Here is a 24,666-nt window from a genome sequence, read left to right on the forward strand (position 1 = left end):
GGCAGTGTGCATGTGCTGATGAGGTGTGGTTTATGTGGAGGACTGTGTGGGTTGGTTATTGGATGGTACAGCAGTGCGCATGTGCTGATGAAGTGTGGCGGATTTACGTGGATGCCGTGATGTATGTACTATTTATTGGAAATATTGGCAATATGATTTTGGTGAACATGGAGGGGTGTTGCTGTCTTCGGTGACCTTGCAGTAGGGAGTGAAGCAGCATATATAACATCTATACATATCTTATTCATATTGAATATTAATCTACATGTCTATGTTTATATTACTTATATTTCTTTTTTATATCTATATCTTAATGTATTTTTTATAGATCTGTACATTTTAATTTCTACATTATTTATTTAAAAGCTCTACCTCTAACCTAATAAACACCAAACAGCCCCTTTACCTGAAATGGTAATCAAACATTTTTTTAATGTCTATTTTTATCAAATTTATATTTATATACTACATTGATATATGTATAATGCACAATAGATATTTTTCCTGGTTTAGGGTAAATTTGGGAGAAAAGTTTTGAAAAGGGTTTTTAATAAAGAAAATTTAAGTGGTTGTTTTATTTTGTTTAATTGGTTTGAGAAAACATTTCTTTGGAGGAAAATTGAAAAAATGTTTATTTAATGAGTAAAGTATTTATAAACAAATGAATAATAAATAATAAAATTAGTTGTTGTTTGAAGAGATGGTCAATTTAGAAAGTTCTTGTTGGGAAGTGTAGTTTTGTTTGTTTAGTTATATATCAGGTTTTTTGGTGTTGCAAAGCGTTGAGGCCCAGACCCCCGAGGGCTGGATGTGTGAGTTTTTGGTGTTTGGGTTTTTAGTTTAGAGTACATTTGAATAGAGTTAAGAGAAAGAAAATATATATATACTTTGAAAATTTTTTTTAGTTTGTTAAAAATGAATTCAAAGTAAGGGAGACTTTTGTTTTGTGGTAGATCATATCGTTTGGAGAAGGTTGTGAGGAAATGAGTCTTGTTTTTGAAAATCACTTGTGTGGGGTGTTTTGTTCCTTTTGGAAATGAGTTATATATATAGACAGATAAGAGTAGTGATATTGAGTAAAAAGTGAGGTTTATACGTATTTTTTATTTAATGCTTAGATTTTTTTTGAGGTATACATTATGTTATTTTTTCGTATTATGGAGTTTTTTCTATTTAACCTGGAATTTATTTTAATTGCTTTTTTAAATACAATTTTTTATTTGTTACTGGGATTTTGGTTTTGTTAATGATATGTCAGGGTTTAGATTGGGTAGGGTTAGTTTGCTTGGTGGAGTTTGGGGTGTTAATGAATGAGGTGGCTTTTGCTAGATGTTTTTTAATATTTGAAAGACTTTTTTATTTAATGTTTTTAAGATGGTTTTTAATAGTTTTTTGATTTGGTTTTTTTTTTGTACTTGGTGCATGGTAGGGGATATGGTATATTTACTGAATATTATGTTTTTTAGTTTAGGTGTTGATAAGGTTGTTTTTGAAATGAGTTTTATGGTTTGATTTCATTTTTTAGGGGTATTATGTTTTTAAAGGGCTGGTTCTTTAAGGTTAAGGATGATGGTTTGAGTAGCAGTGTGAGGTATAGGGTATGTTTTTATTTATTTAGTGATTTTTATTATTGTGAGTATGTTGTGTTTATTTTGGTGTACTTCGGGTACAGTAATGTAGCTAATTTGTTAGGTTTCTTATATTTCTATTTGGATTATTGTTTCTTAGAGGGGGGGGTTCATTTGTTTGATTGTAGTATGTTTTAAACTTATGGATAATGTGAAAAAGATTTATGGTTAAATTTATTTTTTGGTTTTGTGTTTATTTGGCGATAGTATTTTTATTTTGATGATTCAAGGTATTATGAGATTATTGAGTTAAAACCAAATTGTTCCTGTATGGTTAATTGCAGTTTATTTTGGATCTTTTTTTTTTTTTTGTAGTTGCATGTACCTGTTTTTTTCTTTGGTGGTTTTTATTAGTTGTATTTTTGGGGATGTGTATATTTATATGATGGATTTTTAAAGGTAGTTTGTTTTTTGTAGTGATTTCTTATTTTTTAGGAGTTTAATTTTTTTGTTAATGAGGTCTATTTTTATAGAGCATTGATTATTACTTATGAATTAGAAGGCCGCAATTTGGTTAGGTTGCTTTTAGTAATGCATAGAGCTCATTGAACGGTTTGCTGTTTAGTAAGTTGTTGAGGTTTTTTTAAGCAGATTTGGTTGTGTTAGGTTTTATATAGCTTTTTGTGTTTTGTTTTACTTTTAGGATGTGGTATGAATTATTAGTAAAAAGAGTGTAGTGGGGTTTTTTTTGCTCCTCTTCTAATAAACTGGGTATAATTACTAACACACTTTTAAAACATGTTACTGGGATTGGGATGAAGGGTAGACCAAAGAAACAATAAACTAAAGCTATTTGGTACAAACTTCAGTACTTTTATAACGTTTTTACCCATCATTATTACTGACCTTAGCATAAGAGCTATTTTAATCTGCGCTCTTTTACTGTGAAAGTTATGTAGTAGGGACAGTATTGGAGTTATTTTTGGATAAGAAAACAAACTTAGGGACAAGAAAGGCATCAAAACCTCCAAAAAGCTCAGAGACTAGAACAACATAAAGGCCTCCACCCTGAGAGACATGAACTTAAGTAACACCATTACAAAGTCCTTTATCCCAGCACACAGTAAGGACCAATGCAACATAATCAGCATAGGTTTTCTTATTCTTCTGAACCCCACATTCGGCAGCAAATAATAAAATGCTTAGGAAGCTAAGACACAACTCAAAGCACTGCAGGATAACTTCACAGATGCAGACATCTTGTGTTGACCTAGGAAAAGCCTCTAGACACCAAAGTAAAACCTACGTCACAAATTTCAAATTACAGGGGCCTGGGACTTGGCCTTTTACACCTACAGCCAGGCTGGGCAGCAGGGCAGAGCAGCTCCGGGACAACTACACCCAGACACCCGTGACACACCACACAACGGACGAGGGGACACAATGGGGAGACAAAAGTCTGGGCCACAAGGACGGCCACAAGGACTGAGAGAATGCGGAATGAGATGAGCCGGGTGAGAATGAAGGCGAGCTGATGAAGCTCGCAGAACCCGGGAGGAAGAAGATGCTGACAGAATGACAAACTCCAGGAACCGCCAAGACGGAGGCCCAAGAATCTTATGGCCGCAATCCTCTACCTATCTTTGCGTTTCTTCAAGTCCTAAGCCGCAACAATGGATCCTCGCGGCGCACGGCTGTTGACACAGCTCGGAACAAGAGGTCTAAAAGACATCCAATCGGATGCTTGTCAAAAGAGACGCGATTCCAAGGCCTCTGAGAGCTGCCGAGCCGAGGAGCCCAGAGATTGGAGATGTTATAAGTGTTGCTGGGGTTTCTGGTAAGCCCCCAGAAGGGATAAGGGAAGGCACATACAACACAGGAGGCACAAAAGACACAGAAGGCACGATGGACGAGTGACACGACGCGCCCAGAGGCTGCTCTGTCCTGCACACCTCAGCACTGTGAACAAAAGTGAGGCTCTCCCACCGTGCGGCCTAAGGGGCCACAGCCTGAACCGCCCCGAGCCGGCACCCGGCTTTCATCCCCTCTGCGGGTCATAGCCTTTGACTCAGCTCTCGGATGCCCGCTGGGGAGGATCCACACGGAGCGCCAAGGAAGGCCGCCTGGCTATCCGGGAAGTTCCTGCCATCGCCAGGCTGTCGTCTCTCCGTCAGCTACCAAAAATAAAACAGAAAATCAGCAGCTGATCTGTGCAGGGTGTCGGCCAAAACCCGACAATTCCGCTACTCACGGTCTCCTGCGAACGGCCGTGTCCTGAGGCCGCACGATACGGCCACGCCGGGACCAGGCAGCGCCGTCGCAGGGCGCGCCTGAGTTAAGAGAAGAAAAAGTGATGTGGCGTTGCTGAGACTTGAACAGGCCCTCGCTCCTCCTCCCGACATCCCCAACTCACGGGAAGCCCTCGGCCCCTTCCTGAAGGCCACCCACACGGCCCCTTTACGTGGAAAAGGCTCCGTCACGCGGTCCCTGTGACGCTTCCGCAGGGCTCACGGGAGCGGCGAAGCAGGCGTGGCGTGCCGGCCGGCTGGCGACGGGGTCTCGACGAAACGCGACTGGACCGCCTAAAGCATGCAAACAAGAAGGGACGCTTGGCGTTGCACCAGAAACTGAGAGCCCAGCGATAACAACAGCCTCCCTCCACCGGTCAACGCTCACCTTGCCCGCTTCACCTTGACTGCTGCTAGCCGGCTCTATTTCCTAAAAATAAAGACAAAGAGGAGACCTGTAACAACACAGGGACCGGTTCCAGTTGCCCTGCAAAGACAAACATTGACTTACCTTCTCAGGGGAACTCCCTTACCCTGGATGGGGCGCTCTGCCACCGATTTCATCCGTCCGCATCTGAAAGAGAGCTGAGACAAAAGGCAAAGTGCTGCAGGGTAACTTCACAGCTCCAGACATCTTGCGTTGCTCTAGGGATATGTTCTAGACCCCAACTACACCCTACATCACAAATTTCAAATTACAGGGGCCTTGGACTTGGCCTTTTACACCTACAGCCAGGCTGGGCAGCAGGGCAGAGCAGCTCCGGGACAACTACACCCAGACACCCGTGACACACCAGACAACCGACGAGGGGACACAATGGGGAGACAAAATTCTGGGCCACAAGAACGGCCGCAAGGACTGAGAGAATGCGGAACAAGATGAGCCGGGTGAGAATGAAGGCGAGCTGATGAAGCTCGCAGAACCCGGGAGGAAGAAGATGCTGACAGAATGACAAACTCCAGGAACCGCCAAGACGGAGGCCCAAGAATCTTAAGGCCGCAATCCTCTACCTATCTTTGCGTTTCTTCAAGTCCTAAGCCGCAACAATGGATCCTCGCGGCGCACGGCTGTTGACACAGCTCGGAACAAGAGGTCTAAAAGACATCCAATCGGATGCTTGTCAAGAGAGACGCGATTCCAAGGCCTCTGAGAGCTGCCAAGCTGAGGAGCCCAGAGATTGGAGATGTTATAAGTGTTGCTGGGGTTTCTGGTAAGCCCCCAGAAGGGATAAGGGAAAGCACATACAACACAGGAGGCACAAAAGACACAGAAGGCACGATGGACGAGTGACAGGACGCGCCCAGAGGCTGCTCTGTCCTGCACACCTCAGCACTGTGAACAAAAGTGAGGCTCTCCCACCGTGCAGCCTAAGGCGCCACAGCCTGAACCGCCCCGACCCGGCACCCCGCTTTCATCCCCTCTGCGGGTCGTAGCCTTTGACTCAGCTCTCGGATGCCCGCTGGGGAGGATCCACACGGAGCGCCAAGGAAGGCCGCCTGGCTACCCGGGAAGTTCCTGCCATCGCCAGGCTGTCGTCTCTTCGTCAGCTACCAAAAATAAAACAGAAAATCAGCAGCTGATCTGTGCAGGGCGTCGGCCAAAACCCGACAATTCCGCTACTCACGGTCTCCTGCGAACGGCCGTGTCCTGAGGCCGCACGATACGGCCACGCCGGGACCAGGCAGCGCCGTCGCAGGGCGCGCCTGAGTTAAGAGAAGAAAAAGTAATGTGGCGTTGCTGAGACTTGAACAGGCCCTCGCTCCTCCTCCTGACATCCCCAACTCACGGGAAGCCCTCGGCCCCTTCCTGAAGGCCACCCACACGGCCCCTTTACGTGGAAAAGGCTCCGTCACGCGGTCCCTGTGACGCTTCCGCAGGGCTCACGGGAGCGGCGAAGCAGGCGTGCCGGCCGGCTGGCGACGGGGTCTCGACGAAACGCGACTGGACCGCCTAAAGCATGCAAACAAGAAGGGACGCTTGGCGTTGCACCAGAAACTGAGAGCCCAGCGATAACAACAGCCTCCCTCCACCGGTCAACGCTCACCTTGCCCGCTTCACCTTGACTGCTGCTAGCCGGCTCTATTTCCTAAAAATAAAGACAAAGAGGAGACCTGTAACAACACAGGGACCGGTTCCAGTTGCCCTGCAAAGACAAACATTGACTTACCTTCTCAGGGGAACCCCCTTACCCTGGATGGGGCGCTCTGCCACCGATTTCATCCGTCCGCATCTGAAAGAGAGCTGAGACAAAAGGCAAAGTGCTGCAGGGTAACTTCACAGCTCCAGACATCTTGCGTTGCTCTAGGGATATGTTCTAGACTCTAACTACAACTGACATTACAAATTTCAAATTACATCACAAATTTCAGTCACAAATTGCCTTGGACTTGGCCTTTTACACCTACAGCCAGGCTGGGCAGCAGGGCAGAGCAGCTCCGGGACAACTACACCCAGACACCCGTGACACACCACACAACGGACGAGGGGACACAATGGGGAGACAAAACTCTGGGCCACAAGGACGGCCGCAAGGACTGAGAGAATGCGGAATGAGATGAGCCGGGTGAGAATGAAGGCGAGCTGATGAAGCTCGCAGAACCCGGGAGGAAGAAGATGCTGACAGAATGACAAACTCCAGGAACCGCCAAGACGGAGGCCCAAGAATCTTATGGCCGCAATCCTCTACCTATCTTTGCGTTTCTTCAAGTCCTAAGCCGCAACAATGGATCCTCGCGGCGCACGGCTGTTGACACAGCTCGGAACAAGAGGTCTAAAAGACATCCAATCGGATGCTTGTCAAGAGAGACGCGATTCCAAGGCCTCTGAGAGCTGCCGAGCCGAGGAGCCCAGAGATTGGAGATGTTATAAGTGTTGCTGGGGTTTCTGGTAAGCCCCCAGAAGGGATAAGGGAAGGCACATACAACACAGGAGGCACAAAAGACACAGAAGGCACGATGGACGAGTGACACGACGCGCCCAGAGGCTGCTCTGTCCTGCACACCTCAGCACGGTGAACAAAAGTGAGGCTCTCCCACCGTGCGGCTTAAGGGGCCACAGCCTGGACCTCCCCGTCCCCAAAGCTGACTCAGATATCCCAGGTCACAAGTCCCGACCCGGCACCCCGCTTTCATCCCCTCTGCGGGTCGTAGCCTTTGACTCAGCTCTCGGATGCCCGCTGGGGAGGATCCACACGGAGCGCCAAGGAAGGCCGCCTGGCTATCCAGGAAGTTCCTGCCATCGCCAGGCTGTCGTCTCTCCGTCAGCTACCAAAAATAAAACAGAAAATCAGCAGCTGATCTGTGCAGGGCGTCGGCCAAAACCCGACAATTCCGCTACTCACGGTCTCCTGCGAACGGCCGTGTCCTGAGGCCGCACGATACGGCCACGCCGGGACCAGGCAGCGTCGTCGCAGGGCGCGCCTGAGTTAAGAGAAGAAAAAGTGATGTGGCGTTGCTGAGACTTGAACAGGCCCTCGCTCCTCCTCCCGACATCCCCAACTCACGGGAAGCCCTCGGCCCCTTCCTGAAGGCCACCCACACGGCCCCTTTACGTGGAAAAGGCTCCGTCACGCGGTCCCCTGTGACGCTTCCGCAGGGCTCACGGGAGCGGCGAAGCAGGCGTGCCGTGCCGGCCGGCTGGCGACGGGGTCTCGACGAAACGCGACTGGACCGCCTAAAGCATGCAAACAAGAAGGGACGCTTGGCGTTGCACCAGAAACTGAGAGCCCAGCGATAACAACAGCCTCCCTCCACCGGTCAACGCTCACCTTGCCCGCTTCACCTTGACTGCTGCTAGCCGGCTCTATTTCCTAAAAATAAAGACAAAGAGGAGACCTGTAACAACACAGGGACCGGTTCCAGTTGCCCTGCAAAGACAAACATTGACTTACCTTCTCAGGGGAACCCCCTTACCCTGGATGGGGCGCTCTGCCACCGATTTCATCCGTCCGCATCTGAAAGAGAGCTGAGACAAAAGGCAAAGTGCTGCAGGGTAACTTCACAGCTCCAGACATCTTGCGTTGCTCTAGGGATATGTTCTAGACCCCAACTACACCCTACATCACAAATTTCAAATTACAGGGGCCTTGGACTTGGCCTTTTACACCTACAGCCAGGCTGGGCAGCAGGGCAGAGCAGCTCCGGGACAACTACACCCAGACACCCGTGACACACCAGACAACCGACGAGGGGACACAATGGGGAGACAAAATTCTGGGCCACAAGAACGGCCGCAAGGACTGAGAGAATGCGGAACAAGATGAGCCGGGTGAGAATGAAGGCGAGCTGATGAAGCTCGCAGAACCCGGGAGGAAGAAGATGCTGACAGAATGACAAACTCCAGGAACCGCCAAGACGGAGGCCCAAGAATCTTATGGCCGCAATCCTCTACCTATCTTTGCGTTTCTTCAAGTCCTAAGCCGCAACAATGGATCCTCGCGGCGCACGGCTGTTGACACAGCTCAGAACAAGAGGTCTAAAAGACATCCAATCGGATGCTTGTCCAAAGAGACGCGATTCCAAGGCCTCTGAGAGCTGCCAAGCTGAGGAGCCCAGAGATTGGAGATGTTATAAGTGTTGCTGGGGTTTCTGGTAAGCCCCCAGAAGGGATAAGGGAAAGCACATACAACACAGGAGGCACAAAAGACACAGAAGGCACGATGGACGAGTGACAGGACGCGCCCAGAGGCTGCTCTGTCCTGCACACCTCAGCACTGTGAACAAAAGTGAGGCTCTCCCACCGTGCAGCCTAAGGCGCCACAGCCTGAACCGCCCCGACCCGGCACCCCGCTTTCATCCCCTCTGCGGGTCGTAGCCTTTGACTCAGCTCTCGGATGCCCGCTGGGGAGGATCCACACGGAGCGCCAAGGAAGGCCGCCTGGCTACCCGGGAAGTTCCTGCCATCGCCAGGCTGTTGTCTCTTCGTCAGCTACCAAAAATAAAACAGAAAATCAGCAGCTGATCTGTGCAGGGCGTCGGCCAAAACCCGACAATTCCGCTACTCACGGTCTCCTGCGAACGGCCGTGTCCTGAGGCCGCACGATACGGCCACGCCGGGACCAGGCAGCGCCGTCGCAGGGCGCGCCTGAGTTAAGAGAAGAAAAAGTAATGTGGCGTTGCTGAGACTTGAACAGGCCCTCGCTCCTCCTCCTGACATCCCCAACTCACGGGAAGCCCTCAGCCCCTTCCTGAAGGCCACCCACACGGCCCCTTTACGTGGAAAAGGCTCCGTCACGCGGTCCCTGTGACGCTTCCGCAGGGCTCACGGGAGCGGCGAAGCAGGCGTGCCGGCCGGCTGGCGACGGGGTCTCGACGAAACGCGACTGGACCGCCTAAAGCATGCAAACAAGAAGGGACGCTTGGCGTTGCACCAGAAACTGAGAGCCCAGCGATAACAACAGCCTCCCTCCACCGGTCAACGCTCACCTTGCCCGCTTCACCTTGACTGCTGCTAGCCGGCTCTATTTCCTAAAAATAAAGACAAAGAGGAGACCTGTAACAACACAGGGACCGGTTCCAGTTGCCCTGCAAAGACAAACATTGACTTACCTTCTCAGGGGAACCCCCTTACCCTGGATGGGGCGCTCTGCCACCGATTTCATCCGTCCGCATCTGAAAGAGAGCTGAGACAAAAGTCAAAGTGCTGCAGGGTAACTTCACAGCTCCAGACATCTTGCGTTGCTCTAGGGATATGTTCTAGACTCTAACTACAACTGACATTACAAATTTCAAATTACATCACAAATTTCAGTCACAAATTGCCTTGGACTTGGCCTTTTACACCTACAGCCAGGCTGGGCAGCAGGGCAGAGCAGCTCCGGGACAACTACACCCAGACACCCGTGACACACCAGACAACCGACGAGGGGACACAATGGGGAGACAAAATTCTGGGCCACAAGAACGGCCGCAAGGACTGAGAGAATGCGGAACAAGATGAGCCGGGTGAGAATGAAGGCGAGCTGATGAAGCTCGCAGAACCCGGGAGGAAGAAGATGCTGACAGAATGACAAACTCCAGGAACCGCCAAGACGGAGGCCCAAGAATCTTATGGCCGCAATCCTCTACCTATCTTTGCGTTTCTTCAAGTCCTAAGCCGCAACAATGGATCCTCGCGGCGCACGGCTGTTGACACAGCTCGGAACAAGAGGTCTAAAAGACATCCAATCGGATGCTTGTCAAGAGAGACGCGATTCCAAGGCCTCTGAGAGCTGCCGAGCCGAGGAGCCCAGAGATTGGAGATGTTATAAGTGTTGCTGGGGTTTCTGGTAAGCCCCCAGAAGGGATAAGGGAAGGCACATACAACACAGGAGGCACAAAAAACACAGAAGGCACGATGGACGAGTGACACGACGCGCCCAGAGGCTGCTCTGTCCTGCACACCTCAGCACGGTGAACAAAAGTGAGGCTCTCCCACCGTGCGGCTTAAGGGGCCACAGCCTGGACCTCCCCGTCCCCAATGCTGACTCAGATATCCCAGGTCACAAGTCCCGACCCGGCACCCCGCTTTCATCCCCTCTGCGGGTCGTAGCCTTTGACTCAGCTCTCGGATGCCCGCTGGGGAGGATCCACACAGAGCGCCAAGGAAGGCCGCCTGGCTATCCAGGAAGTTCCTGCCATCGCCAGGCTGTCGTCTCTCCGTCAGCTACCAAAAATAAAACAGAAAATCAGCAGCTGATCTGTGCAGGGCGTCGGCCAAAACCCGACAATTCCGCTACTCACGGTCTCCTGCGAACGGCCGTGTCCTGAGGCCGCACGATACGGCCACGCCGGGACCAGGCAGCGCCGTCGCAGGGCGCGCCTGAGTTAAGAGAAGAAAAAGTGATGTGGCGTTGCTGAGACTTGAACAGGCCCTCGCTCCTCCTCCCGACATCCCCAACTCACGGGAAGCCCTCGGCCCCTTCCTGAAGGCCACCCACACGGCCCCTTTACGTGGAAAAGGCTCCGTCACGCGGTCCCCTGTGACGCTTCCGCAGGGCTCACGGGAGCGGCGAAGCAGGCGTGCCGTGCCGGCCGGCTGGCGACGGGGTCTCGACGAAACGCGACTGGACCGCCTAAAGCATGCAAACAAGAAGGGACGCTTGGCGTTGCACCAGAAACTGAGAGCCCAGCGATAACAACAGCCTCCCTCCACCGGTCAACGCTCACCTTGCCCGCTTCACCTTGACTGCTGCTAGCCGGCTCTATTTCCTAAAAATAAAGACAAAGAGGAGACCTGTAACAACACAGGGACCGGTTCCAGTTGCCCTGCAAAGACAAACATTGACTTACCTTCTCAGGGGAACCCCCTTACCCTGGATGGGGCGCTCTGCCACCGATTTCATCCGTCCGCATCTGAAAGAGAGCTGAGACAAAAGGCAAAGTGCTGCAGGGTAACTTCACAGCTCCAGACATCTTGCGTTGCTCTAGGGATATGTTCTAGACCCCAACTACACCCTACATCACAAATTTCAAATTACAGGGGCCTTGGACTTGGCCTTTTACACCTACAGCCAGGCTGGGCAGCAGGGCAGAGCAGCTCCGGGACAACTACACCCAGACACCCGTGACACACCAGACAACCGACGAGGGGACACAATGGGGAGACAAAATTCTGGGCCACAAGAACGGCCGCAAGGACTGAGAGAATGCGGAACAAGATGAGCCGGGTGAGAATGAAGGCGAGCTGATGAAGCTCGCAGAACCCGGGAGGAAGAAGATGCTGACAGAATGACAAACTCCAGGAACCGCCAAGACGGAGGCCCAAGAATCTTAAGGCCGCAATCCTCTACCTATCTTTGCGTTTCTTCAAGTCCTAATCCGCAACAATGGATCCTCGCGGCGCACGGCTGTTGACACAGCTCGGAACAAGAGGTCTAAAAGACATCCAATCGGATGCTTGTCCAAAGAGACGCGATTCCAAGGCCTCTGAGAGCTGCCAAGCTGAGGAGCCCAGAGATTGGAGATGTTATAAGTGTTGCTGGGGTTTCTGGTAAGCCCCCAGAAGGGATAAGGGAAAGCACATACAACACAGGAGGCACAAAAGACACAGAAGGCACGATGGACGAGTGACAGGACGCGCCCAGAGGCTGCTCTGTCCTGCACACCTCAGCACTGTGAACAAAAGTGAGGCTCTCCCACCGTGCAGCCTAAGGCGCCACAGCCTGAACCGCCCCGACCCGGCACCCCGCTTTCATCCCCTCTGCGGGTCGTAGCCTTTGACTCAGCTCTCGGATGCCCGCTGGGGAGGATCCACACGGAGCGCCAAGGAAGGCCGCCTGGCTACCCGGGAAGTTCCTGCCATCGCCAGGCTGTCGTCTCTTCGTCAGCTACCAAAAATAAAACAGAAAATCAGCAGCTGATCTGTGCAGGGCGTCGGCCAAAACCCGACAATTCCGCTACTCACGGTCTCCTGCGAACGGCCGTGTCCTGAGGCCGCACGATACGGCCACGCCGGGACCAGGCAGCGCCGTCGCAGGGCGCGCCTGAGTTAAGAGAAGAAAAAGTAATGTGGCGTTGCTGAGACTTGAACAGGCCCTCGCTCCTCCTCCTGACATCCCCAACTCACGGGAAGCCCTCAGCCCCTTCCTGAAGGCCACCCACACGGCCCCTTTACGTGGAAAAGGCTCCGTCACGCGGTCCCTGTGACGCTTCCGCAGGGCTCACGGGAGCGGCGAAGCAGGCGTGCCGGCCGGCTGGCGACGGGGTCTCGACGAAACGCGACTGGACCGCCTAAAGCATGCAAACAAGAAGGGACGCTTGGCGTTGCACCAGAAACTGAGAGCCCAGCGATAACAACAGCCTCCCTCCACCGGTCAACGCTCACCTTGCCCGCTTCACCTTGACTGCTGCTAGCCGGCTCTATTTCCTAAAAATAAAGACAAAGAGGAGACCTGTAACAACACAGGGACCGGTTCCAGTTGCCCTGCAAAGACAAACACTGACTTACCTTCTCAGGGGAACCCCCTTACCCTGGATGGGGCGCTCTGCCACCGATTTCATCCGTCCGCATCTGAAAGAGAGCTGAGACAAAAGTCAAAGTGCTGCAGGGTAACTTCACAGCTCCAGACATCTTGCGTTGCTCTAGGGATATGTTCTAGACTCTAACTACAACTGACATTACAAATTTCAAATTACATCACAAATTTCAGTCACAAATTGCCTTGGACTTGGCCTTTTACACCTACAGCCAGGCTGGGCAGCAGGGCAGAGCAGCTCCGGGACAACTACACCCAGACACCCGTGACACACCACACAACGGACGAGGGGACACAATGGGGAGACAAAACTCTGGGCCACAAGGACGGCCACAAGGACTGAGAGAATGCGGAATGAGATGAGCCGGGTGAGAATGAAGGCGAGCTGATGAAGCTCGCAGAACCCGGGAGGAAGAAGATGCTGACAGAATGACAAACTCCAGGAACCGCCAAGACGGAGGCCCAAGAATCTTATGGCCGCAATCCTCTACCTATCTTTGCGTTTCTTCAAGTCCTAAGCCGCAACAATGGATCCTCGCGGCGCACGGCTGTTGACACAGCTCGGAACAAGAGGTCTAAAAGACATCCAATCGGATGCTTGTCCAAAGAGACGCGATTCCAAGGCCTCTGAGAGCTGCCAAGCTGAGGAGCCCAGAGATTGGAGATGTTATAAGTGTTGCTGGGGTTTCTGGTAAGCCCCCAGAAGGGATAAGGGAAAGCACATACAACACAGGAGGCACAAAAGACACAGAAGGCACGATGGACGAGTGACACGACGCGCCCAGAGGCTGCTCTGTCCTGCACACCTCAGCACTGTGAACAAAAGTGAGGCTCTCCCACCGTGCAGCCTAAGGGGCCACAGCCTGAACCGCCCCGACCCGGCACCCCGCTTTCATCCCCTCTGCGGGTCGTAGCCTTTGACTCAGCTCTCGGATGCCTGCTGGGGAGGATCCACACGGAGCGCCAAGGAAGGCCGCCTGGCTATCCGGGAAGTTCCTGCCATCGCCAGGCTGTCGTCTCTTCGTCAGCTACCAAAAATAAAACAGAAAATCAGCAGCTGATCTGTGCAGGGCGTCGGCCAAAACCCGACAATTCCGCTACTCACGGTCTCCTGCGAACGGCCGTGTCCTGAGGCCGCACGATACGGCCACGCCGGGACCAGGCAGCGCCGTCGCAGGGCGCGCCTGAGTTAAGAGAAGAAAAAGTAATGTGGCGTTGCTGAGACTTGAACAGGCCCTCGCTCCTCCTCCTGACATCCCCAACTCACGGGAAGCCCTCGGCCCCTTCCTGAAGGCCACCCACACGGCCCCTTTACGTGGAAAAGGCTCCGTCACGCGGTCCCTGTGACGCTTCCGCAGGGCTCACGGGAGCGGCGAAGCAGGCGTGCCGGCCGGCTGGCGACGGGGTCTCGACGAAACGCGACTGGACCGCCTAAAGCATGCAAACAAGAAGGGACGCTTGGCGTTGCACCAGAAACTGAGAGCCCAGCGATAACAACAGCCTCCCTCCACCGGTCAACGCTCACCTTGCCCGCTTCACCTTGACTGCTGCTAGCCAGCTCTATTTCCTAAAAATAAAGACAAAGAGGAGACCTGTAACAACACAGGGACCGGTTCCAGTTGCCCTGCAAAGACAAACATTGACTTACCTTCTCAGGGGAACCCCCTTACCCTGGATGGGGCGCTCTGCCACCGATTTCATCCGTCCGCATCTGAAAGAGAGCTGAGACAAAAGTCAAAGTGCTGCAGGGTAACTTCACAGCTCCAGACATCTTGCGTTGCTCTAGGGATATGTTCTAGACTCTAACTACAACTGACATTACAAATTTCAAATTACATCACAAATTTCAGTCACAAATTGCCTTGGACTTGGCCTTTTACACCTACAGCCAGGCTGGGCAGCAGGGCAGAGCAGCTCCGGGACAACTACACCCAGACACCCGTGACACACCAGACAACCGACGAGGGGACACAATGGGGAGACAAAATTCTGGGCCACAAGAACGGCCGCAAGGACTGAGAGAATGCGGATCAAGATGAGCCGGGTGAGAATGAAGGCGAGCTGATGAAGCTCGCAGAACCCGGGAGGAAGAAGATGCTGACAGAATGACAAACTCCAGGAACCGCCAAGACGGAGGCCCAAGAATCTTATGGCCGCAATCCTCTACCTATCTTTGCGTTTCTTCAAGTCCTAAGCCGCAACAATGGATCCTCGCGGCGCACGGCTGTTGACACAGCTCGGAACAAGAGGTCTAAAAGACATCCAATCGGATGCTTGTCCAAAGAGACGCGATTCCAAGGCCTCTGAGAGCTGCCAAGCTGAGGAGCCCAGAGATTGGAGATGTTATAAGTGTTGCTGGGGTTTCTGGTAAGCCCCCAGAAGGGATAAGGGAAAGCACATACAACACAGGAGGCACAAAAGACACAGAAGGCACGATGGACGAGTGACAGGACGCGCCCAGAGGCTGCCCTGTCCTGCACACCTCAGCACTGTGAACAAAAGTGAGGCTCTCCCACCGTGCAGCCTAAGGGGCCACAGCCTGAACCGCCCCGACCCGGCACCCCGCTTTCATCCCCTCTGCGGGTCGTAGCCTTTGACTCAGCTCTCGGATGCCCGCTGGGGAGGATCCACACGGAGCGCCAAGGAAGGCCGCCTGGCTATCCGGGAAGTTCCTGCCATCGCCAGGCTGTCGTCTCTCCGTCAGCTACCAAAAATAAAACAGAAAATCAGCAGCTGATCTGTGCAGGGCGTCGGCCAAAACCCGACAATTCCGCTACTCACGGTCTCCTGCGAACGGCCGTGTCCTGAGGCCGCACGATACGGCCACGCCGGGACCAGGCAGCGCCGTCGCAGGGCGCGCCTGAGTTAAGAGAAGAAAAAGTGATGTGGCGTTGCTGAGACTTGAACAGGCCCTCGCTCCTCCTCCCGACATCCCCAACTCACGGGAAGCCCTCGGCCCCTTCCTGAAGGCCACCCACACGGCCCCTTTACGTGGAAAAGGCTCCGTCACGCGGTCCCCTGTGACGCTTCCGCAGGGCTCACGGGAGCGGCGAAGCAGGCGTGCCGTGCCGGCCGGCTGGCGACGGGGTCTCGACGAAACGCGACTGGACCGCCTAAAGCATGCAAACAAGAAGGGACGCTTGGCGTTGCACCAGAAACTGAGAGCCCAGCGATAACAACAGCCTCCCTCCACCGGTCAACGCTCACCTTGCCCGCTTCACCTTGACTGCTGCTAGCCGGCTCTATTTCCTAAAAATAAAGACAAAGAGGAGACCTGTAACAACACAGGGACCGGTTCCAGTTGCCCTGCAAAGACAAACATTGACTTACCTTCTCAGGGGAACCCCCTTACCCTGGATGGGGCGCTCTGCCACCGATTTCATCCGTCCGCATCTGAAAGAGAGCTGAGACAAAAGGCAAAGTGCTGCAGGGTAACTTCACAGCTCCAGACATCTTGCGTTGCTCTAGGGATATGTTCTAGACTCTAACTACAACTGACGTTACAAATTTCAAATTACATCACAAATTTCAGTCACAAATTGCCTTGGACTTGGCCTTTTACACCTACAGCCAGGCTGGGCAGCAGGGCAGAGCAGCTCCGGGACAACTACACCCAGACACCCGTGACACACCACACAACGGACGAGGGGACACAATGGGGAGACAAAACTCTGGGCCACAAGGACGGCCACAAGGACTGAGAGAATGCGGAATGAGATGAGCCGGGTGAGAATGAAGGCGAGCTGATGAAGCTCGCAAAACCCGGGAGGAAGAAGATGCTGACAGAATGACAAACTCCAGGAACCGCCAAGACGGAGGCCCAAGAATCTTATGGCCGCAATCCTCTACCTATCTTTGCGTTTCTTCAAGTCCTAAGCCGCAACAATGGATCCTCGCGGCGCACGGCTGTTGACACAGCTCGGAACAAGAGGTCTAAAAGACATCCAATCGGATGCTTGTCCAAAGAGACGCGATTCCAAGGCCTCTGAGAGCTGCCAAGCTGAGGAGCCCAGAGATTGGAGATGTTATAAGTGTTGCTGGGGTTTCTGGTAAGCCCCCAGAAGGGATAAGGGAAGGCACATACAACACAGGAGGCACAAAAGACACAGAAAGCACGATGGACGAGTGACACGACGCGCCCAGAGGCTGCTCTGTCCTGCACACCTCAGCACTGTGAACAAAAGTGAGGCTCTCCCACCGTGCGGCCTAAGGGGCCACAGCCTGAACCGCCCCGACCCGGCACCCCGCTTTCATCCCCTCTGCGGGTCGTAGCCTTTGACTCAGCTCTCGGATGCCCGCTGGGGAGGATCCACACGGAGCGCCAAGGAAGGCCGCCTGGCTATCCGGGAAGTTCCTGCCATCGCCAGGCTGTCGTCTCTCCGTCAGCTACCAAAAATAAAACAGAAAATCAGCAGCTGATCTGTGCAGGGCGTCGGCCAAAACCCGACAATTCCGCTACTCACGGTCTCCTGCGAACGGCCGTGTCCTGAGGCCGCACGATACGGCCACGCCGGGACCAGGCAGCGCCGTCGCAGGGCGCGCCTGAGTTAAGAGAAGAAAAAGTAATGTGGCGTTGCTGAGACTTGAACAGGCCCTCGCTCCTCCTCCCGACATCCCCAACTCACGGGAAGCCCTCGGCCCCTTCCTGAAGGCCACCCACACGGCCCCTTTACGTGGAAAAGGCTCCGTCACGCAGTCCCTGTGACGCTTCCGCAGGGCTCACGGGAGCGGCGAAGCAGGCGTGCCGGCCGGCTGGCGACGGGGTCTCGACGAAACGCGACTGGACCGCCTAAAGCATGCAAACAAGAAGGGACGCTTGGCGTTGCACCAGAAACTGAGAGCCCAGCGATAACAACAGCCTCCCTCCACCGGTCAACGCTCACCTTGCCCGCTTCACCTTGACTGCTGCTAGCCGGCTCTATTTCCTAAAAATAAAGACAAAGAGGAGACCTGTAACAACACAGGGACCGGTTCTAGTTGCCCTGCAAAGACAAACATTGACTTACCTTCTCAGGGGAACCCCCTTACCCTGGATGGGGCGCTCTGCCACCGATTTCATCCGTCCGCATCTGAAAGAGAGCTGAGACAAAAGGCAAAGTGCTGCAGGGTAACTTCACAGCACCAGACATCTTGCGTTGCTCTAGGGATATGTTCTAGACTCTAACTACAACTGACATTACAAATTTCAAATTACATCACAAATTTCAGTCACAAATTGCCTTGGACTTGGCCTTTTACACCTACAGCCAGGCTGGGCAGCAGGGCAGAGCAGCTCCGGGACAACTACACCCAGACACCCGTGACACACCAGACAACCGACGAGGGGACACAATGGGGAGACAAAATTCTGGGCCACAAGAACGGCCGCAAGGACTGAGAGAATGCGGATCAAGATGAGCCGGGTGAGAATGAAGGCGAGCTGATGAAGCTCGCAGAACCCGGGAGGAAGAAGATGCTGACAGAATGACAAACTCCAGGAACCGCCAAGACGGAGGCCCAAGAATCTTATGGCCGCAATCCTCTACCTATCTTTGCGTTTCTTCAAGTCCTAAGCCGCAACAATGGATCCTCGCGGCGCACGGCTGTTGACACAGCTCGGAACAAGAGGTCTAAAAGACATCCAATCGGATGCTTGTCAAGAGAGACGCGATTCCAAGGCCTCTGAGAGCTGCCGAGCCGAGGAGCCCAGAGATTGGAGATGTTATAAGTGTTGCTGGGGTTTCTGGTAAGCCCCCAGAAGGGATAAGGGAAGGCACATACAACACAGGAGGCACAAAAGACACAGAAGGCACGATGGACGAGTGACACGACGCGCCCAGAGGCTGCTCTGTCCTGCACACCTCAGCACGGTGAACAAAAGTGAGGCTCTCCCACCGTGCGGCCTAAGGGGCCACAGCCTGGACCTCCCCGTCCCCAAAGCTGACTCAGATATCCCAGGTCACAAGTCCCGACCCGGCACCCCGCTTTCATCCCCTCTGCGGGTCGTAGCCTTTGACTCAGCTCTCGGATGCCCGCTGGGGAGGATCCACACGGAGCGCCAAGGAAGGCCGCCTGGCTATCCGGGAAGTTCCTGCCATCGCCAGGCTGTCGTCTCTCCGTCAGCTACCAAAAATAAAACAGAAAATCAGCAGCTGATCTGTGCAGGGCGTCGGCCAAAACCCGACAATTCCGCTACTCACGGTCTCCTGCGAACGGCCGTGTCCTGAGGCCGCACGATACGGCCACGCCGGGACCAGGCAGCGCCGTCGCAGGGCGCGCCTGAGTTAAGAGAAGAAAAAGTGATGTGGCGTTGCTGAGACTTGAACAGGCTCTCGCTCCTCCTCCCGACATCCCCAACTCACGGGAAGCCCTCGGCCCCTTCCTGAAGGCCACCCACACGGCCCCTTTACGTGGAAAAGGCTCCGTCACGCGGTCCCCTGTGACGCTTCCGCAGGGCTCACGGGAGCGGCGAAGCAGGCGTGCCGTGCCGGCCGGCGACGGGGTCTCGACGAAACGCGACTGGACCGCCTAAAGCATGCAAACAAGAAGGGACGCTTGGCGTTGCACCAGAAACTGAGAGCCCAGCGATAACAACAGCCTCCCTCCACCGGTCAACGCTCACCTTGCCCGCTTCACCTTGACTGCTGCTAGCCGGCTCTATTTCCTAAAAATAAAGACAAAGAGGAGACCTGTAACAACACAGGGACCGGTTCCAGTTGCCCTGCAAAGACAAACATTGACTTACCTTCTCAGGGGAACCCCCTTACCCTGGATGGGGCGCTCTGCCACCGATTTCATCCGTCCGCATCTGAAAGAGAGCTGAGACAAAAGTCAAAGTGCTGCAGGGTAACTTCACAGCTCCAGACATCTTGCGTTGCTCTAGGGATATGTTCTAGACCCCAACTACACCCTACATCACAAATTTCAAATTACAGGGGCCTTGGACTTGGCCTTTTACACCTACAGCCAGGCTGGGCAGCAGGGCAGAGCAGCTCCGGGACAACTACACCCAGACACCCGTGACACACCAGACAACCGACGAGGGGACACAATGGGGAGACAAAATTCTGGGCCACAAGAACGGCCGCAAGGACTGAGAGAATGCGGATCAAGATGAGCCGGGTGAGAATGAAGGCGAGCTGATGAAGCTCGCAGAACCCGGGAGGAAGAAGATGCTGACAGAATGACAAACTCCAGGAACCGCCAAGACAGAGGCCCAAGAATCTTAAGGCCGCAATCCTCTACCTATCTTTGCGTTTCTTCAAGTCCTAAGCCGCAACAATGGATCCTCGCGGCGCACGGCTGTTGACACAGCTCGGAACAAGAGGTCTAAAAGACATCCAATCGGATGCTTGTCCAAAGAGACGCGATTCCAAGGCCTCTGAGAGCAGCCGAGCCGAGGAGCCCAGAGATTGGAGATGCTATAAGTGATGCTGGGGTTTCTGGTAAGCCCCCAGAAGGGATAAGGGAAAGCACATACAACACAAGAGGCACAAAAGACACAGAAGGCACGATGGACGAGTGACACGACGCGCCCAGAGGCTGCTCTGTCCTGCACACCTCAGCACGGTGAACAAAAGTGAGGCTCTCCCACCGTGCAGACTAAGGGGCCACAGCCTGGACCTCCCCGTCCCCAAAGCTGACTCAAAAATCCCAGGTCATGAGCCCCGACGCGGCACCCCGCTTTCATCCCCCCTCTGCGGGTCGTAGCCTTCGACTCAGCTCTCAGATGCTTGGTGGGTGGATCCACATGGGGTGCGAAGGAAGGCCTCCTCGCCATCTGGGAAGTTCCTGCCATTGCCAGGATGTCGACTCCTTGTCAGCTACAACCAAGAAGACAAAATATCAATGCAGGAGCTTAGTCCTACATCTGTGAAAACCCAGCACTTACCTTCTCTAGAGAATGCCCAGGTTCATGGGCTGCACACTTCACCCCACAGGGAGGCAGAGGCTTGCTTCACAGCAGTATTGGCTGACAGCCAAACGACCACCACCTCAAGGAGGGGAGGAAGACTCTCCAGTCAGTGAGGGCCAGGGAGTCCAGGGTACCCCAAGGATAGAAACCCCAGCTTATACGACAGCAGTAGGCCCGAGCACTCACTATCGCTTCCTGGCTGGCCCTAGCACCAGGGAACTGCCTGCACCTCTCGGGGGTTCTGGCACTCTGCTGCTTTCGGGTTCCTGCCTGCAGCTGTCTCAAGGAAACGGGAGTGCTGTGAGGGCTACTGTTTGGGGTTTGAATAGTCCTGTACTCTACCTTATATCCCAACCTATACCCCTTTTATTTTCTCTGTTTGTCTCCAGCCCTCGAGACCTTGACCTCTGAAGCCCTCCCTCAGCCTCTCCGTGTCACTGCCAAGCTGCCCCGCTGAACCCTACAAACTTACAACCCTATGCTTGCAACCGGGGATGCTCCTTATCCATAGGCCCCAAGAGATGTCCCTTAGCCTGGACCAGGCAATCCACAGTTGCTCCCTACCCTACCTAAGTTTGGCCCTGAGACAGGGCAGAGGCTGACAGAGCCGAACTCTTTGCGGAGGCCAGGCACGAAGCCTTACCAACCGCCGCCTCGAGGAGGGGTGGGAGCAATCCCCGGCTGCGGAGGGACAGAGAGCCCAGGGTGGGGCGGGGCGGGAAACCCCCTGTTTCCCCAACCCTGCGGATCGTCCCCCCACTATCTCTTCCTGGCTGGCCCTAGCACCAGGGAACTGCCTGTACCTCTCGGGGGTTCTGGCACTCTGCTGCTTTAGGGTTCCTGCCTGCAGCTGTCTCAAGGAAACGGGAGCGCTGTTAGGGCTGCTGTTTAGGGTTTGGGGTGGGGTATACCTGAACTCCACCTTACCTATACCCCTTCTTTTCACTGTTCACTCAGCCTTTTTATTTTTGGAATTCTTGTGACAGATTGAGGGCACTGAGGAAGGACTGCCAAAATGAAATCAAAAGGGAAAAGGAGAAAGATCACCCCTGCAAATCCACACTGGCTCAGCTGTTCAGGTGCTGCTTCCTGGCAGAAAGCTTTGTCCCTCACCACCTCCTTTATGCAGTGCTCCACGTCCAGTTGCATCCACGTGCTCCCCCAGACCCTATGAGATGCTCTCACCGTCACTCCATCAGATGCCACTGGGAGCCCACCAGAAACTCCTCTCCTTCAGCAGTTCCATGCCAAAGTTGTTTTGCCACTCGTATTTGGCCCTGTAATAACAGCAAAATCGTTGCCCTCTGTCAGGTATGTGTTGTTAGACACAGGTTTTTCCATAGCCATCTTTTCAAGAACGAAGTGCCATCCCTGCTTGATTGCTAAATTAACAGTAAATTCTGGAAAACCTAAATGAGAAAAAGAATCTAAAAGACTGACGAGTTAATATGGGAACCTTTATGTGATTAAACTAGTATGTTTTGAAATAAAGTGAATTCTTCCAGGTCTACTGCAAAAATCTAATTCCTAAAAAAAAAAATAACCAAAAAACAAACAGCATCAAATTCTCACCCATATGATCAATAAAGTCACAATACCTCCACCAGCCAAGGGAAAAAAATCTTAACCTAGAAAAAATCCAAACCACCTCAAAAAGATTCAACACTGAAACACAATGCATCCTAACACTTAAACTAACAATACTAAAATAAATTTTAAAAACAAGTATTCCCTCTATCCACACCAACCCAATACCACATAAAACAAATAAAGTACTCTCATCACAGCACCCCCAAATCAAAAACCTAAATTGCACTAAAATCTTTAAAATAATCACAAATTAACCCCAAAATAAAGTTTAGTCTCACTAACAAAAAAAACCCAAAACAGGTAACACAAACAAAACCCACACCGTACAACCACCAGCAAAAACAGATGCTATGCTCTTTCACTAACAGTTCTTATCACATCAGCAAAGTTAAACATAAATAAAAAGCAACGCTATTGAACTCCACACATCACACCAACTATTAAAAAAAAAAATCAAACCAAGTCACTGAACTCAAAGCCATTCAACTAACCCTAAACATTAGTAAAAAAACCCCAAAGCTCTACATTTATAGTAATACTTAAATAATTACCAAGACTCTATAAAAGATTAATAACTAATTAAAAACAAAAAACCAACCAAAACTACAAAAAGTTAAAAAACACCACCCCCAAAAATATACCTATAAAAAGCCACCATATAAATGCCTGTGTCCCCAGAAATGAAGCTAATAAGAAACACCACAACAGAAAGGAATCCAAACTTATCATCAACACCTAAACTAAAAAACACAACGTTAAATAAATAGAACATATACATTATTATACGCCAACTACAAACAAAATAAAATTATACAATCAATTAGTAAAAATCACCTTAGGACCACTCAAAAAACTTCCAAAAATTAAAAACTGCATCTAACAAAAGCCAACTAATTAACACCCAAAACTCAGCTAACCAAACAAACCCTACCCCCTCTGATCCCCTACATACAATAAACAAAACCAAATAATGCATATCAAAATCTATTTTAATTGATTCTACCTAAAATACAAACCAACCCATTCATAAAATCATCTTTATTCAAAAACCAAATTTCACGTAGTGAACACAAAAAAATGAAACAACACACTATGTGCCACCAAAAAAACTAATATTGAATAAAAACCACATAAATAACTCTGCTTACTAAATATTACTACCACTATTTATATTTACCTGTATCTCTATAAAAGTATATCTAAAAGTAAAAAATAATTTGACCATTAAGCCAAAGATATACAATAAAAAATAAGATGTCCTAAAATTACATTATATTATATCCCCACCATCTGCTTTATGCTTAAACAAATTCTGTAACTTCAAAACTAGCAAAGAAAAAAACTTTTAACGTACAATCTGTATACAATACTAATACACTCTACCCCAAATTCTCTCTCAACTCTATTGTTTAACAGAGACAACAAAAAATCCATTTTTTACTTTTTTAAAAATAACTTCTCATAGAGAGGAATGACGGGTTTGTCTTTATAAACAAGCTGTGGGTCTGCTGATAAGATGCAGCTATCAGTGAGAGACAACAGAATCAATGGGATGGATTCCACTAAAAGATCAAAGAGGCACTGAAAGAGTATCATGAATTCCACAAAAGCTAAGAATTAAGAAGGGATTATGCGTGGGGGGGGAAAAGGTATCCCAGGTATCAGGCGTTCCGGGAAGCCTGTACCTCTCAAGTACCTCAGCCTATGGGGAAAGAGAGAAGGGACAAGCGGCCAGGAATTAGGATAAAAAGGAGGCTCTGCACCCTCCAAAAATTAGAGAAACCCCAGGGGAATGCCCCATGGCCTCTCCCTTTATTCGAATAAAGAAAAAGGACTCCTCTGTCTCCTTTTTGGACATAAACCTCTGGTGTTTGTGGATTAATTTTCCTGACATCATTGATTAGTGAATACAAAATAATTGCCAAAACCATAGTAACTTCTTCTAAAACTGTTCAACTTGACTCCAATCCCAAAACCCAAGCTACCACCAAAACACCCCACGGCTCAAAAAGACCCACGCCACATCCCAAACACACGTGAAAAAAACCACAAAACCTTCTAAATCTCCTCATCTTTACTCCACAACAAATAAACTATCTAACGTTATTCATTCTTCTTCCCACGCCCTACTTATTAAAATAAACTTTTTTTTTCACTTTTCCTCAAAAAAAAATTTCCTTTAAAATCTATTAAAAAACTAACTGAAACCTGATTTCTATCAAGAAACACATTCATGTTAAAACATTTCCTCCCAATTGATCTCAGACCTTTCCAAGGTTTGGATCCTGTTCCAGTGCACCTGAACCAAATCAACCTGCTCTGGCTCTGGAAACATCAACACCAAACCCAGAGCACGAAGCACCTCGCTGTCC

At 51.4% G+C, this 24,666-nt stretch overlaps 1 protein-coding gene and 1 long non-coding RNA gene across 2 annotated transcripts; both read right to left on the minus strand.

The window, feature by feature from the left end:
* Positions 1 to 2,420: 2,420 nt before the first annotated feature.
* On the minus strand, positions 2,421 to 6,195 carry LOC111922257 (uncharacterized). The gene is made up of 9 exons (XM_086875838.1): positions 6,187 to 6,195; positions 5,902 to 5,943; positions 5,692 to 5,807; positions 5,482 to 5,560; positions 4,368 to 5,404; positions 4,245 to 4,286; positions 3,982 to 4,150; positions 3,820 to 3,898; positions 2,421 to 3,742 (listed from the first exon to the last, which is right to left on the minus strand). Exons 1-5 carry the CDS (start codon positions 6,193 to 6,195, stop codon positions 5,225 to 5,227), a joined length of 426 nt encoding a protein of 141 aa, XP_086731964.1. The 3' UTR covers positions 2,421 to 3,742; positions 3,820 to 3,898; positions 3,982 to 4,150; positions 4,245 to 4,286; positions 4,368 to 5,224.
* On the minus strand, positions 2,421 to 21,450 carry LOC147654519 (uncharacterized). Its single transcript, XR_015282585.1, has 10 exons — positions 19,535 to 21,450; positions 19,412 to 19,453; positions 19,152 to 19,317; positions 18,990 to 19,068; positions 17,817 to 18,912; positions 17,694 to 17,735; positions 17,436 to 17,599; positions 17,274 to 17,352; positions 6,544 to 7,120; positions 2,421 to 3,205 (listed from the first exon to the last, which is right to left on the minus strand). It is a non-coding gene; the product is annotated as an uncharacterized LOC147654519 (long non-coding RNA).
* Between the last annotated feature and the right edge of the window lie 3,216 nt (positions 21,451 to 24,666).

Source organism: Cyanistes caeruleus, chromosome 2 (assembly GCF_971803275.1).
Source record: "Cyanistes caeruleus chromosome 2, bCyaCae1.hap1.1, whole genome shotgun sequence".
In the NCBI taxonomy this organism is placed as follows: Eukaryota; Metazoa; Chordata; class Aves; order Passeriformes; family Paridae; genus Cyanistes; species Cyanistes caeruleus.

Excerpts from the sequence above, each read along its gene's own strand:
- LOC111922257 (XM_086875838.1), bottom strand. Across the intron at positions 5,808-5,901 it reads GTCAAGGTGAAGCGGGCAAG|GCGGTCCAGTCGCGTTTCGT; the intron begins GTGAGCGTTGAC and ends TGCATGCTTTAG. Across the intron at positions 5,561-5,691 it reads CGTGACGGAGCCTTTTCCAC|GCGCGCCCTGCGACGGCGCT; the intron begins GTAAAGGGGCCG and ends CTCTTAACTCAG.